General features: G+C 38.7%; 1 protein-coding gene across 1 annotated transcript; it reads left to right on the forward strand.

Annotated features, from left to right (window-relative positions):
- Positions 1 to 523: 523 nt before the first annotated feature.
- CRLF2 (cytokine receptor-like factor 2) lies at positions 524 to 16,063 on the forward strand. The gene is made up of 8 exons (XM_010580451.1): positions 524 to 599; positions 7,856 to 7,967; positions 8,729 to 8,901; positions 10,074 to 10,213; positions 10,939 to 11,101; positions 13,682 to 13,796; positions 14,825 to 14,909; positions 15,791 to 16,063. The coding sequence occupies exons 1-8, from the start codon at positions 524 to 526 to the stop codon at positions 16,061 to 16,063; spliced, it is 1,137 nt and encodes a 378-aa protein (XP_010578753.1).
- The last annotated feature ends 397 nt before the right edge of the window (positions 16,064 to 16,460 follow it).

Raw genomic sequence — 16,460 nt, forward strand, 5'->3', positions numbered from 1 at the left:
TGCTACCTCTTGTGTAATAGCTTCGCAACCCCTAGCAGCTCAGCTGTCTCTGTCACAAAAAGGCCCACAACTTCTGCCTCTGATTTGGGGTCAGAAGTGGCTCAAGCCAGCTGAGGTGCACCGGGTATGTGGCATGGCAGTATAAACATCTGCTAGTAGGAACAGTTCCTCGTTTGTAAGTGGGGAGGCAGGCTGTTTGTACCTCTCCTAGCTTCAGGTCACTGAGCACTGTGAGGTCAGTGTCTTCATCCATGATAGGATGTAGTCACAGCTATGCACAGCTACCTGGTCCTCATTTGGATATTCTAAGAAGTTAATTTTATTTTTTTTAACATAGTATGAAGAAGGTGTGCATTCTGAAGTCCCGCACTCCTGATTTGTTTATAGCTAGAGATATGTCAATCTTTTTTTCCTGTAGTCATTTCCTCCAGTTCACTCCAGCCTCTGGTATAAAGTGATCAAATAGTAAAGTCCAGAGATTACGATGACTCATCTCTTCACAGTCTGTTGTGTCATTCCAACAATGAGACTCATCTTTCAAGTGTGTTCAGTGATCTTCACACTGGGCAACCTGGTGGCTTCTCAGTCACAATCTCCTGGTAAGTTCAAATCCCCAGTTATTTATTGAAGAAATTGATATATTAGTTAGCAATGTTTCTGTGTGTACTATACCTCCTGTGTTACAGTATTCAGTACTTTTTTTGGTGAAAAAATCAACTAAATAGAAATTGATATCCAGCAGAGATGAAAGTGGATTCTTAAGAAAAAAACAACAATAATGATGATGATAATAACAGATTTCTATGAAAGTTTTCTAATTAAAAATGAAAGCAGAACTTTCTAAGCTTGTGTCTGTTCTTTAAGCAGGACTACTTACTGTCTAAGGCATAGGTTATAAGAGAATATACTGCATCCAAAAAAGACTAGCTTTCACATTGAACAAAAATGGATAAAACAGATTCCAGGTAAGACTTCAGCGCTTAGTATTTTGGAAGAATGAACACAATGGGAAAATATCCAGCAATATCTTGTGCCTGAGAAAGCATCAAGGTAAAAATACTATTAAACAGCAAAATTAATAAAGACATTAAAGACTGGTGATTTGGCTAGCTAAATATAAGAACATCTCCATTTCATGTGTTTGTCTGCAATGCCATTACTTATAGCTTGCCAAAAATAAATGGATTATTACAGAAATCAAGCATAACGCCCAACACATAGAGCGATAATCTAATCTTCACTCTTGTTAATTTATCATAAGTTCCCTGTAATTTTTTTTATAAGGAGAAAGAAATACTTTAAAGTTATGCTCTCATCTTACCAACCTGTAAATCAGCTCTCTGTTCTGCAGTACGTACGGTAAGTATCATTTTCAGCAATGCATCACCACCTGATTCTCTGGTGTTAATTGCCCCTGTCAGTCCCTGGCTGTCCTGTGAGGGGACATGACTCTTTCCCGTCCTGAGATAGCAACCACCTATAGCCATGCTGTACTGATGGCACGACTCTGTGGAACAAAAGTTGAAAATTACCATTGTGGTGCTTATTTGATGCAAAGTGTTATGATGCCTAGCAATGGTTGGCGATCTTTTGAAAAAAACCTACTCAGTTTGATGGGTTGTAAGAATTATGCTGTAAGGATTATGCCTTGTCTCAAAATGTCTATAAAAAAACCTTCTCTCTTGCTGTCTTGTTCCTTTTCTTGAAAAGAGGTTTTCTATTCAGTCTCTGTCTTGTGCATTCAATTCAGCAGTCTTGTGCGCAAGGAGTTGCACTTTCGCCTACATGTGTTCCTATCAGTGAAATGAAACTGTTCTCATAGATCAATAGTATTAAGGGTAACTAAAGACTGTAGGCTCAGATCTGGGTCTTGTTCTCCAGTAGTTTCTACACAGTGTGCTGCAATGTGTGGAAGTTCAACATGTGGTTACTTATCAGGTTTCATCAGTGTCAGGAAATCAAAAGTGGTTCTTCTTTGTTATGCTTCAATGAGGTTGCAACTGTTCCAGTACATGCATGTTCCATTCTGTTATCTTTGCAGATTGACATTCTGACTCTCCTTTTTCTCTTTTTTGATCTGTTCCATGACATTCAGCCTTTTTACAATGTTCCCCCTCAATAGTATTTTTTCTCAGTAATAACAGAACAGTGGCTTGGAGGTGGAATGTGCTTGCTCATATTTTTGTTCATGGTTGTATCTGCATAAGTTATTGATCAAGGAAATTTCTTCTTTTTCCTCTGTAAATGTACTTTCTCCACACACCATAGTGGCATTTTCCACACTTCTCTGTCCTGACAAGAGCTAGGTGCCCAGCACTGCCTGTGAGGTTAAAGTCTTGTGTGGAGCCCTACCAGTCCCTCTCTGGTTTTACTGAAGAGGTAGACTTGGTTAATTCTCTCCGAAGCTTATGCTCCAGGGTACTGGTATGTGTCCTACAACACTGCAACATACTGCATACCTAGCTGGACCCGCGGGCCATCCTCAGACAGAGAGTTCCTGCCACCCTCCTTTAGCCCAGGGACTGCCTATTCATAGTAGTTTTGACCTTTCCATCTACCCATTATCATAATACAAAGAATAATGATAAATGTGTTACTTTGGTCTATTGTGTGCTTCTAGGGTCATGAATAGAAGAATGCTTTAAATAATCACGATTGCTGTGGAAGAGCTGGCACATTAGCTGAGAACGGATCCATGGTGTTACAGGTGGATTCATAAAAATTCCATCATAAAGAGAGAGAAATGGTGCCCTCTTTTCTCTTTCTCTCTATCTCTTTCCATTAACAAAAGATATGAATGATTCTGCCTTCAGAAGTATAGGTGTTTAGGTGCTTCAAAAAGAAAAAAAAAAAGGGGGGGGGAACTAAACACCTCTTCAGTTAAAGGCAAAGATCATTAGAAGGAAATACCTTATTTCAAATAACCTGTATATATCCTCAGAGGATTTGATGTCAATTTAATCCAAACTTTAAATACCTCTCTTAGGCTATGCATGTTTTCATGTTGAAATGTGAATTATGTAACATATATATGCTAAAATTTGAAAAGATGCATGCAAATGTTTACTGAACATTTACACAAAACAATGATACTACATTCAAAAAGGCTACAAAACTGATGAAATTAGAAAGCACAGTGGAAACTTACCCTGACTAGAGCTCTAGAAACACAGTCTTTAATAGTAAAAGATTGCTGAAGCCTTTTCTGTCCTACAGAGATAGTTAATTATGTTAAGACTGATTTCTTATGAAGTTCTTAAAAACTAGAGCACAGGAAAGAATATGTATATATCACCAGATAGTTTATTGCAATTTCTGTTCCATTTCTATTAAATTGTTCTATTTATTGTTAAAGTATTTAATAATGTATTACCTTCCATTTTAGTACATAAATAACTGAAGTTGCTGGAGTTTATATTTAAATCTTAAAATCCCAGAGTTTCAATTCATAATATGTAGGGTTTTTTTCAGAAAAAGGTTCTGATCCTAGAAAGATTTATGTGTGTTAAGTTGATGTGCTCTGAGTAATTCTGCTGAAGTCAAGTGGACTACTCAGAGTGTGCAAAGTTAAGTCCATTGATAAATCACTGCAGGACTGGAGCCAAACTGATATTCTTCTTTGTCATCCAAAAAAATATGCATTGCCAAACCCAAGATTTAGTGTGCATCTCTAAATTGCAGCCTCTAATAAGTAGTATAGAACTATCAGAATATAACTGAAAAATAGAGACTGATGAGTGTTGTCCAAGGTTCAGAATGAATTGGTGAATTTTGTTGCCTTCCAACAGGCCAGTCAGATCAGACCCTCAGGTTTTACTTAGTGTTCACTCTTTAGTGTGTGGAAATCCTGTGTGGTCCCTCTGGTTTCCTTATTGTCCATCTCTGGAGCCAACCACGCCTTGACTAACCCACTGTGAGTTTGAAGAGATTGAACGAATTTTATTTCTCTACTGGCAGTGTCAGGGTTGTGGGATACATAGTCACAGGTTCAAGGAGCTTCCCAAGCACACAACACCTATTTGAGAGGCAAGGTCAACCTAAATATTGGCACCATAGTTTTTCTGAGGTATATACAAAAAATTTACATGAGCAAATTCTGTGTGCTCTCTCTCACAGTTCATGAACCAGTGTTATCTGTGTTATTTCCACCAATTTCCCTCTAAATATAGTTAAAAGTTATTTATACTGCCCAGTAAGAGAAAATTCATTCAGAAAGACTAAGCAGTACAATATTATTTTACCACTCTGAACTTGGAGGGATAAAACTCATAGCATTGCAGTGTTTTCCTCTTGGAGGTATGTAAAACAAGCTTTTCCTCTCCTTTCTTCTCTTCTTTTAATGGTGTTGCCTATGCATGTTATAAAGTCCCTTTTTTGTCTTCCTTTCTTTTTTCTATACCCGTGCAGCCCTTGTGACCAAATTGACTGAACACCTCAGAGCGATTAAAGCCATTTTTCATAGCAAATTCTTTAAGTTCCTGTCCTGGTTTCAGCTGGGATGTAGTTAACTGTCTTCCTAGTAGCTGGTACAGTGCTATGTTTTGAGTTCCGTATGTGAAGAATGTTGATAACACTGATGTTTTCAGTTGTTGCTCAGTAGTGTTTAGACTATAGTCAAGGATTTTTCAGCTTCTCATGCCCAGCCAGGGCACCTGACCCAAACTGGCCAACAGTGTATTCCATACCATGTGATGTCCCATCTAGTTTAGGAACTGGGAAGTGGGGGTGGGGAATCGCCGCTGGGGAACTGGCTGGGTGTCGGTCGGCGGGTGGTGAGCAATTGCCCCGCGCATCATTTGTACATTCCAATCCTTTTATTACTACTGTTGTCATTTTATTAGTGTTATCATTATCATTATTAGTTTCTTCTTTTCCGTTCTATTAAACTGTTCTTATCTCAACCCACGAGTTTTACTTCTTTTTCCCAATTTTCTCCCCCATCCCACTGGATGGGGGGGGAGTGAGTGAGCGGCTGCATGGTGCTTAGTTGCTGGCTGGGGTTAAACCATGACAGTTCCCCCAAAACATTTACCGATCATTTGATATCTGCTAGCACCTACTTTACTGGTGAAAAGTTACCTTTTTGCTTTACAATTCCCTTCAGACTTTGGATACTAGCAGCTCTACAGTACTGAGCAACCTGGGACCAGTCTCATACATAAGCCCAACCCACACCATTTGCTTAAAAGTAGAAATCAAGGCAAGCAGATCTTTCACATCCTGGGCCAACTGCTGCAACCTCACCGCCGGAGAGCAAAGGGATAAAAGCTGGGTGTTGACCCCACCCTCCAAATAATGGAAAAATCACTTGGATTTTTCAGTGGGGCTGCCCAGGTGCCCAAGTCCAAGTGAGGGTTTTGAGCTGGCACCCTTCATCTGCATTATTTGGCTGCGCCCAGGATAGGACTCAAATACCCACTCTTTGTTATGTCCCACTGGTGAGATTGCATGCCTCTCTGCTTAGCACATAGCCTATTTGAAATCTTTTTGTCAAGCGCAGGAAGACGTGTGTGCACAGCTCTTTGCAGAGATGTTAAGCCACCTTCTGAGATTAAACTGAAGAATTTTGTTCATGTTTGACTTAAAATTTGATTCAAAAACATGCCCTACAAACAGCATTTTGCCATCTGTCATTGTGGCAAATTATTGTGCACATAGAAACAGCATCGTAAATTTATTTTTAAATAAATTATGCTTGAAAATATGTGATTAAGAAAGCAAGTGCTCCTCCTGTTTTTATTTTCATAGTTGAAGCATGGACATTAGCAGTTCTTCCTCAAAGCAAAAATATCTGCAATCAGACTAATTATCAAAAAGTGGAAAGTAGTAGCTATTTTGTTGCCTCTACAGGGAATTGAAAGGATTCATTCTACACTCATAAAACAATCTCAGGACAGTACAGTATTCTCCATTCACTAATGTTATTTTTTGTTTAAAGATGGAGAACATGTAGTTATACACTCAAATATGCATTAAACATACATTTAACTATCTTTGTAGAAAATCTAAGTCCAAATAGTCATATGGATTTCAGTTACACTAAGCATAACTCTATATACTGCACAGCCCAACCAAGCTAGAATTTAGTCCATAAAAATTCAAATGTGTCAGTGCAATTGCAGACCAAGAATCCACTGTTAGGCACTTTGCCATCATATTTCTTAGTGGCTTTAGTTAAAGACAAGATCATCTCTTAGACCTGCTGAGGGGACTTACAAAGGGCTTGAGGAGATAAGAAACAAGGCCTAGGTAGTCTCTTGTAACAGAGGTTGAACTTGCTGGATAAATTCCATTTTATGATAGCTTTTGAGGTTTTGAAGTCCTGTTTTTGCTTCAGCTTTTAATAGTACTGACTTCTCTATTCTTCAGAAAAACACATGAGATTTTCAGTTTGCGGAAACAGTACAGAACAAGCCTGCAGGCATTAGTTAGGAGATGGAGGAGTTATTTTCAAGTCTTTCTCTTGAGTAAGAACAGAATATTTTTTTTACCAGAGCTCCATGAATCACATAGCAGGGACCTGCAGCTACATCTACCCAGTGTCTCTTGGATTTCTGTCATAACTCTCTCTCGAATGATTTTGACAAAACAAGATGTTACAACACAATTACATCTATATAAAAACGTTTTGACTAACTCTAATTACAGAAGTCATGGAACGCCTAGATGCTGAGATATAGCCATGAAAATAGGCAAAAAGTTACTTGAACCCACGTGCCTTTCTCACATTCTTAGTGCTGTTTACAGAGCAAAAGATAGCAACCTTGAGCATAGTTAGGCCTGATTCCCATGAACACTCAGGATCCCTGTGTGTGCTAAATAGCTCATAAGAAATGTTTTAAAATTTTTCCACTTTAAACCCTTTCAAACATCCAGAGTGGCATAAAATGCAGAAAGCAATTAAAGCTAAAATCCTCTATTCTCCTGCTAGGCAGGAATATTCCAGCAAAAGTTTTCAGTGGTAGACACTTCATGTCTGGGGACAGCAGTCTGCAAATTTTACCCTCAAGTGGTTTCTTGCTGACATTCAACATAGATTTTCTTCCTTTTTGTTCGTTCAAATAAATATAATTTCTCATCTTACAGAATCTAAAATAAATAATTCGTCCTTCTCCTTGATATAAAATAGATTTCTAATCCTTCTGCCTTCTTAATTTCTCCATTTTTTAATGACAGATTTATCTTCACTGATTGTGGAATCTTGATGGACACAGAATTAAAAAACCTCTGTCCCTAGCAAGAGCTATAACAAGGAGAAGGTCAGGAGAGGAAATAATACCTGTGTGGAGTCAGAGGACATTAAATGATCTTGCTTGTCTGTAAGGTGGAATTGGCCAGAACCACATAGATTAAATATGCAGTACACCTACTTGTGCTGATCTGCTCTGGGTTCCCCTGGGTCTTGACCTGGTCTCATCCTGTGGTGTTAGTCCCTTGTTTCTTACAGTAAACATTTGACAGTTTATACACAGGCTCCATGTGGCATTAGCTCCCAAACAGTTTTCCTTAGCAAGAAAACCTTAGCAGGTATTATGGGGGAAAGTTAGCCTCAAGGTATAGGCCCTATGCATTGCATACACGTGAACCAGTCTATACCTTTTGGCCCTGGGACCGTGGGGTGCTCTCTGGTGTTACTGTGCATGCTTTCATTTTGCTATTTTGAAATTCTAATTTCAACCTCTCTAGGTTATTTTACTCTGTTTCCTTGCATTTTAGATATTCTTATGTCTTTTTATTTTATGATTGTCTGACTCTATTGCATACATATCTTTGAAATACTAATTGCCTATCAATTTCAAGGGATGATTTTCATACTCACTGCTGAAATCATCTTCTCTGTCAAATATCTGAGCAGGTTGGAAAGATGTGATCAGGACCACAATAATCAATTTCAATAACGAGAAGATGCAGATCACATGGGCAGCAAGAGAACTATTTCCTGGCGAGAATGTGTCATTTTCTTATACGTGAGTATTGACAATGCCTTGTCTTCTTAAAGGATTTACTCTGGGAGGCTGAAATATCTAAGTCCATTTGAGTCTTCTGTGAACTGTGCCTGAAAATGCTTTTAACATTTGTTAATCATTCAGCATGAAACCTGTTTATATTCACAACCTGCTACAGAAGTGTACCAATCAATAAGCCTGCTGAATAGTCAGTCACAACAGACATATGAAAGATTTGTCCCTCTTCTGTCATTGTGCTAAATGCTAATGCTAATTACACTATTGAAAGTGTTTTTTCCACATAAGTGTTTATATTTTCCTTGTTAACTGACATCATTCTTTACTAACAGAAGTTTAATGTTTTGGTTAAAGACATTCATACCACTTGATCTTCCCTTTTCTTTCTGGGTGGTGTATGTGAAAGAACTTTTAGCAGTGCAATCTTGGAAACAGGTTCATGAAAACATCTGTTTGAGCAAGTCATTCTCTTATTAGAAAACAACAACAACATGAAGGAAACTTGATAATTACAGACAGCATCAAAACCCAGGGCTGGAAAGTCAATGAGGTTTAAGTAATGAATCCCCTCACACCACTATGAAATTTTCTGCTTCAAGAAATTCCGTATACAGACTTCCCTTGGTAGGAGCATTTGAAAGAGGGAAAAAAAAAAAAAAAAAGAAAGAAAGAAAGGAAAAAGAAAGAAAGAACAGTAATAAAAAGGAATTAACTTGTGTTAACTGGTAAGAGTGTTCCATTCACCAATATTACTTCATTTATAGATTTGATGAAGGCAAGCACAAAGTTTGGAAGCCATGTCCCACCTATTTATTGGATCAAGATTATAATTCTGGATGTCTTTTTAAGACTGAAGGACCCACCCTTGCCATCTCTATCAGGAACAGCAATGGAAGTGAAGAGCTTTTTTCTAAAAGCCTAAAATCTGATTTTTTTAGTAAGTATGTAAAATCACAACTGCTTTGGTAGTCCTAGTGTCTTCACTGATTTTATAGTTGTCCTTAGTTTGAGAAGAAATCAGTTATATTGGTGTATAAAATTTTATTAGTGTGTGTGCCAAAACCAAACTGTAGTTATTTCATGTTGATTGTCATCCCTTGCTGTCATCAATAGTTACACAAGCCTGTGTGCTAAGTGAGATTACATGGGGCAGTCAGATTTGTCCCAAACCACAGTTTCAAAATCAGAATGAAAATACTAAAATATATGGGTGTGCTTAGTCTAGTGCAGGCCTGCTCAGTATTCATATCAGGACAATGAATAAAAGTTGATAGTTTCTTGTCTTGGTGCTGGCTATGTGATCTTTCTTGTATTTTCAACCCTTCATTCTTTTGCCATTTTCCATGGGATGCAAGGCAGCAAACTACTTATCAAAGAGGCTGTCATAAACCCACCATCAGATGTCAACAGAAATTAGTTGAGTGGCTCTGCTACAGTCTGACAGCGTAAAAGAGACATCCTCCTACTAGTAGAGAGACGATATTCTAGTTTTTACTAAATCACTCCTGCCCCCAAATACATATTTCACATCTAGTGTGAGATTAGTTTATAAAAATCTTCTGAAATTTCACATGGTTACAGCATTTAAAGTGGAGGGATTTTGTCTGATAAAAATCATGCAGAAAATATACAACACAGAATTATCTGAAAAAAAATACAGTGAGGGGTAGATTCAGTTGTGCACAGGTAGGCACCCAGTGCTTTTTGCAGATGCCCCACCATATTCCACATAGCCTCCAGCAGCTGCACAAGTGTCTTGTAGATTTTATAGTACTGAATTTGTCAGTGCCTTCCAACAAAGAAGCCTCTTTCTTTCTCTTGATTGCAGGGAGCATGAGGAGACTAGAGTCCTTCCTTAAGTACTCGCAATAGGTTCCTGACATGAGATAGTATCTACCTTTGAATGTGGCACCTCAAATGGTGAGCAGTGTCGTGGTGTCAAGCTCCATTTTGATGTTTAATAGGCAGGTTAGCTACAAAAGCGCGTCCTCCAAGAAGAAAGCCCACCTTATAGAGAAACATTGAGACAAGGAATGGATAACAATAATTTTAACTGCAAACTACTTCTTTTTAAGAGACTATAGGATAATTTGTTTCTCTTCTTCTTAGTAAAGCCCAATCGACCAGAAAATGTGACCTTTTTCTGGAAAGAGGACACCGTTACTGTAAGCTGTAATAAACCAAAGGGAGCTGTGAAGTGCTTGAGACTTGAGCTTCAATACAAAAGCAAGTTTGACAAAGAGTGGCAAGTGAGTTGGACATGACATTTTTAATTAACATTGGAAGGAGCTGGAAGTAACATCTCCATACTATGTAAAATAGGGTTGTTTTCAAATTGTTCTCCCATCCTATGGTTTCAAATATAGCTGGTAGCAGAAAGCAGATTTTTAGGATCCTGGATCCCTGCCATGCCAGAAATCATTTGCTTTTTGAGTTATATTTAGTTGCCACCCAAAGAGCTGAGGACAACCTAAGGGAAAGGTCATGCATTCAGAATAGAATAGTTTTGGAAGATAAAAGCCGAAAGCAGAGTAGAGAAAAGAAGAGAGAAAAAGGGAGAAAAAAACATGAAATAGAATGAAAGAAAACAGATGACATAGGATTTTTATTTATTCTAAAGTTAGCTAAGTATTTCTAAATATTAATTCATTGACTTAAACCTTTCCAGTCTCAAAAGAATTTGTAAATATTTGTGCATCAAAGTGTCTTTGCACATTGTAAATATGCAACTGTAACATACTGCACTATGTAATGATTGTTATCACCTTCAACTCAATATCAGACAATGAGGAATAGATATGAACAGTGATTCTCAGTCAAGAAACAGAATTCCTCGAAACTCAGAGAAGTTAAAATTAAGTTCTGAGGTTTTGGGTTGGCCTACCCTTGTCCTAGTTCTGACCATGACCGAATGTAGCATTCTGAAGCACTGTCTTGAAAAACACAATTAACGATGATACGCCTTCCTTCTCAGTCCAGAACTTCTAAGTGTTGCAGTGTTGGAGAGCAAGGCTTTGATCCAAGGAAATGCTATTCTTTCCGGGTCAGACTGAAGAGGCTAGTACCCTACTGCAACGTAGTTAATTACAGCAGTGACTGGGAAGCAGAAACATTTTGGATGAATGGCACATTATTAGGTAACAGCTCTGCTACATTCATATATTGGCTAAGTACAAATGGGGAAGGGGTGACTGCAAAAGAGGCTGGGATTGTGCAGCAACTTAATGTTGCTCCATATTCTGCTATCAAAGAAAGTTCATGTGGGTATCTAATTTGCCCATGTTTTACTCCTGTCCACTTTGTTCCTGATGGCCCATAACACTATCTATTTATGCAATAATCAGCAAAGTTAAGAGTGTCCTTATTATTTGTGTTACAATAGCATCTAGGGTCCACCAATGACAGCGATGTGATGCATAGGGGGGTGGGTGGGGGGCGGGTGTCCACATATGATATGTGGACATCAAACCTGAACCCTAAGAAAATCCTTGATGCCTCATTTTTGAAGGCAGTTTGTTTTGAAAGTACATCCAATTGAAGTACAGGACCAGAGGTCATAGCAGTCTGATGCTCATATGTGCTGGATTGATCAAAACAGGGAGGATGGGAGAAAAGACATGAAAGGGAAGCAAAGGCAGTGTTGTCACTGCTTTCCCACAGACAGACATATTCAACTGAGTATGATTGACTTCAATTAGATCTTTGATGGAAACAGCATTTCTACTGGTTATCAAAAACAAAAACCAGATTTGCTGTAGTAAAGGCTGAACACCATTCCAACACATTCGTGTCATATCAGCTAAGCACAAAATGCCTCCCACTAGGCTTTATCAGAACTATGAGACACCCAGATGTCCAGTTGCCGTGGTTTAACCCCAGCCAGCAACTAAGCACCACGCAGCCACTCATTCACTTCCCCCCCATCCAGTGGGATGGGGGAGAAAATCGGGAAAAGAAGTAAAACTCGTGGGTTGAGATAAGAACAGTTTAATAGAACAGAAAAGAAGAAACTAATAATGATAATGATAACACTAATAAAATGACAACAGCAATAATAAAATGACTGGAAAGTACAAATGATGCGCAGTGCCATTGCTCACCCCCTGCCGATCGACACCCAGCCAGTCCCCGAGCGGCGATCCCCCAACCCCACTCCCCCCAGTTTATATACTGGGCATGACGTCGCATGGTATGGAATACCCTGTTGGCCAGTTTGGGTCAGGTGCCCTGGCTGTGTCCTGTGCCAACTTCTTGTTCCCCTCCAGCCTTCTCACTGGCTGGGCATGAGAAGCTGAAAAACCCTTGACTTTAGACTAAACACGACTTAGCAACAACTGAAAACATCAGTGTTATCAACATTCTTCACATACTGAACTCAAAACATAGCACCGTACCAGCTACTAGGAAGACAATTAACTCTATCCCAGCTGAAACCAGGACACCAGTGTACCCAGATCTGAGTTCTCTAAAATGCAATGGGCTATTAGCTCACCTGAAGAAAATCTATGTACACAAAGCTGGGATGAAATCCTGGAGCGTAGGTATGTGTAGCCTGTGCACTAGTAATTGCCACAGTGCTGACCTTCAGGGAAGCCTCCTCCACCATGCAAATTGTGACCCTGCAAGCATGTCCTCAGGTGTGGCTGGCAAATGTCCTTAAGAAAACACAGAGGACAACGTCTCCCTGTGCACCTCTGAGAGGTGAGCACGTAACAGCCCTGCCCGGACCATTTGACCAGAGGCTGCCAGCAGGTAACTGCAAGGACGGACAGCACGGACGAGACAGGCTAATGGTTCAGTCGCTCAGGGTGCCCCTGGATCAGAAGTGACTTTTGCACAGCCCCTCCACCGGGGCAAGCACTTCACTTCAGGACTTTAATGAGTTATTATTGACTCCAGATCTAACATCAGAGGAAGCAATGAACAAAGCTGTGCTCAAGAATTTTCATGGACTCTGAATACCTTACTTGGGGATCACAATTTTTCTTGTGGCTTTCTGGCAAGCTGAACAACACAGGCAGGTGGAACAGGCTGAACAGGCTGTATGAATAATCATTTATTTTTTATAGTATTTATGTGGAGAGCAGAAGGTCAGTAGTAGGAGGTAGAGTTTTGAGATGGCGTTACAAAAGCTGCAGGAAAAACACTGAGAATGCTGAAAAGTGCACAAATGCATTAGTTTTATATACCTGTGTGTTAGATGATATCCTGCCACTAGTTCCTTTCTGGGTATCAACACTTGTGGTTTGCTGGCTTTTTGTTTGCTGCGGTGGGGGACGTGTTGTTTGTTTGTTTGTTTGTTTTATCTTGGGAAATAAGACATTTAGGCCACATGTAAAATTGCACTTGTGGCTTTGGTGATTGTAAGTAGGTGCACATGATATAGATCTTAGCATGAAGTTGCTGTATCACTGTCAATGCAATGTGATGAAGATGAGAAGAAATACTCGATTCATTCATAACACCTCTACTCCTTGCCTGTAAGCCCGCTCTGTACCAGGTCATAGATAAATAAAAACACAATTTTCTTTTGTTGCGAGGTTTGGGGAAGGATGGCTTTTCTTTTCAGTTTCAATTGAACAATTGAACTTGTTTGTTCTTAAAAATTTTCTGTTTTGTTTTGTTTTTAAGAAAACCAATGTTCTAGCATGATTAGGAATATTTACTGTTAAAGCAAAAAATATTTTTTCACATACTTTTTTTGTGATTATTCCTAGATTCATGTGATGATGATATAAAATCTCAGTCAAACACAGTAATTGTTTTAAGTTGTTTGCTGGCAGTACTTCTAGTGATACTTACCTTCTTGATTCTTCTGTGTAAATGGCAGAGGTAAATATGATTTTATTGGTGACTACTAAATAACCATGTCATGAAAACAGAGCTATCATTCAGGATCAAGTCTCTTAGCACTCAAAATTCTTATCTGATAAATGGAGTCATCACGAAGATGTAGAAGTTAGTAGCTTAATTACTATTTGAGGGATAATGCATCCTGGCTTTCCAAACACCAAGGCCTTTAATTTTCAAAACCAGAACAATTCTGGTAAAAGGCAATGTTTCAGGGTAAAATTCTGTCTCTTACACTTAATTTCTTCTCTTTTTCAGAAATCTAGTTAAATCCTGAGAAACCAATTATTTTGGTTATTTCTTCTACACTGACATCCTTTTGTGCAACTTTCGTCAGACTCTGTTTGCAGTAGGCTGAATTAAGCTTAAGTGCATTCAACTTTAATAAGACTATATCAATATTTGGATTTGCAATTGAATGACTGTTCATGTTTAGAATCTGCAATTTAAAAAAACCACAAATGACCAACAAACAAACAAAACCTGCAAAGGCCCCAGATTTTGGCTTTTTTTGTAGAAAAAAAAGCCAAAAATGCAGTATTTTCAAAGCTGAAAGTATATGTGATTCTGATAACCTTTTTTTGATCATAAGTTGAGTTTTTTTCTCTTATACTTCTGTATTTCAAGTTTACATTTGTGTTCACTAAATCAGCCAATACAGCTGGTTTCTGCACCACCTGTCTAGGGGATGTGGCCAGGCAATGTAAAACTCTGACTACTGCGTGGAGCTGAATGGCACTTGCTGACTATCTGGAAGTTTGTAGAGAGTCCACATTTTACTAGGATGGGGTGGGTTGAAAATCCAGCAGAAAAATCACTCTTAGCCTGACGACATTGTCATGCTGTTATAAACTGCTTTTTGAATTTAGAACACATTTAAAAAAAATCTAGCCTAGAGTACCGTAATGTAAAATATATTAGTGGCTACAGAATGGTGCTGAAGTAGAATTTTGTATGAATGACTACACTATAACAAACCACCGATTTGTATTTTTGTTTCCTCTTTGCAGGCTTCAAAAGTCAGTCATGCCTGCTATCCCAGATCCAAAATGCATGTTTGCTGATCTCTTCAATGAGCATAATGGAAACTTCCAGGTAAACATTCCCTTCCTAGCAAGGCTGTAAACTCTGCAGTGTTTAGAATAATTTGAAGGTACCAACTGATACTTACTCTGCACAGACATTACCACAAGCACTTTCTGATCCAAGAGAAAAGCTCTTCTCCTTACGCAACATCACCAAGAGGATCCACATTCAGACATGAAATGGCTGTCAAGTTAATAGACCACAGTTTTTGCTTTTGTTTTCTTACTGCTTCTTGAGTCCCTGACGTCACATGTGGGATGTATTTTTCTGTACTAATTGAGCTGTCTTTATCTTAATTGCTACTAAGTTTCCTCTGAGTGGAGACAGGTCAAATATTTATATTTTCAAACCCAATGACGATATCAAAGAACAGTAATAATGTTTCAGTGACAAACTGAAAACTTTCTATATGCAAGATAGCTTTAAACTAAAACTGAAGAAGAAAGATAGAAATGCAAATTAATACTGAAGCTTTAATACAGAAATGCTGTGTTGCCTAAATCTCCATGTAAACTTAGTCTCAATTTAGATAAAGTCAGGGCTTGGGTCAAAAAATGCATGAGTCTATCAAGGAGGGAACACCAGGTATTTTACACATCCAAGGTTTTCTAAAGGCCTTGATTAAATACAAAGATGTATTTAATGTGATCTCAATAATAAGTAGGAGTTTGTATGCATTTGTGGAATCCTGTGTGTTTTTCTGCCATGCTACCTTTCTTCCGTCCTGCTATCTTATGTCCTGCTTGTCTATATTGCTTCCTTTTCATCTTCTCCATTGTGGCTTATCCTGGAAAGATGCCATTACTAAAGGAAAATCCGTGTCTGGACAGCCAGGTTTCTTTTGATTGATATCTCAGTCCCTGCCAACATTAACATTTTCATTTTCCTAGGAATGGATAGACAAAACTGATCATGCAGTGGTGCAAACCAAGCTAGAATATGAAGAGCAAGAGTGCATCATTGAGGCAGAAAGCCAGCAAGAAGATGAGAAGAACAGTGACAAACAGGGGCCTCAGGAAAAAATCTTCACTTTTTCAGGAGCGGCTGAAAATAATGACCCCAAAGCAGCTCAGATTGCCTGCCTGATGCCAACATCCAACACTATAACTTCTTTTGCTGGCTTCCAGATTTTAATGAATGATGATATGTATGTGATGTTATAAAATCTGCATAATGCAGAAGGTGTTAGGAAATTACATAAAAGATCCTGATGGGGAGTGGCTGAATAGAAAAGGTTGTCATGAGTAGATTCACATCAAGAAAGACACTAGGCTGTGTTATCTGGTTTCACATCTGTACTTTCCCATTACTTACGATCACTTGGGCAGGCTCAGTGTTTGAAACACATCCTGATGATTTATAGAGTTAGGATTTGTTGTTCTAATTGTGGTTTATGTCTAAGACTAAACTGAGCCCCATTTTCCTGCGATGGGCAGGAGAGAACAAGAGCTTGTCCATAATACATGTTCGCAGAGCTGAGACAGTCCTTCCGCTATGGAGTACGTAAGGCAGTGCAAACTACAGTTATTCTTCCCAAATGAAAAGAGAAAAATAAAGGGA

Source organism: Haliaeetus leucocephalus, unplaced genomic scaffold, assembly GCF_000737465.1.
Source record: "Haliaeetus leucocephalus isolate CR32 unplaced genomic scaffold, Haliaeetus_leucocephalus-4.0 Scaffold712, whole genome shotgun sequence".
NCBI lineage: Eukaryota > Metazoa > Chordata > Aves > Accipitriformes > Accipitridae > Haliaeetus > Haliaeetus leucocephalus.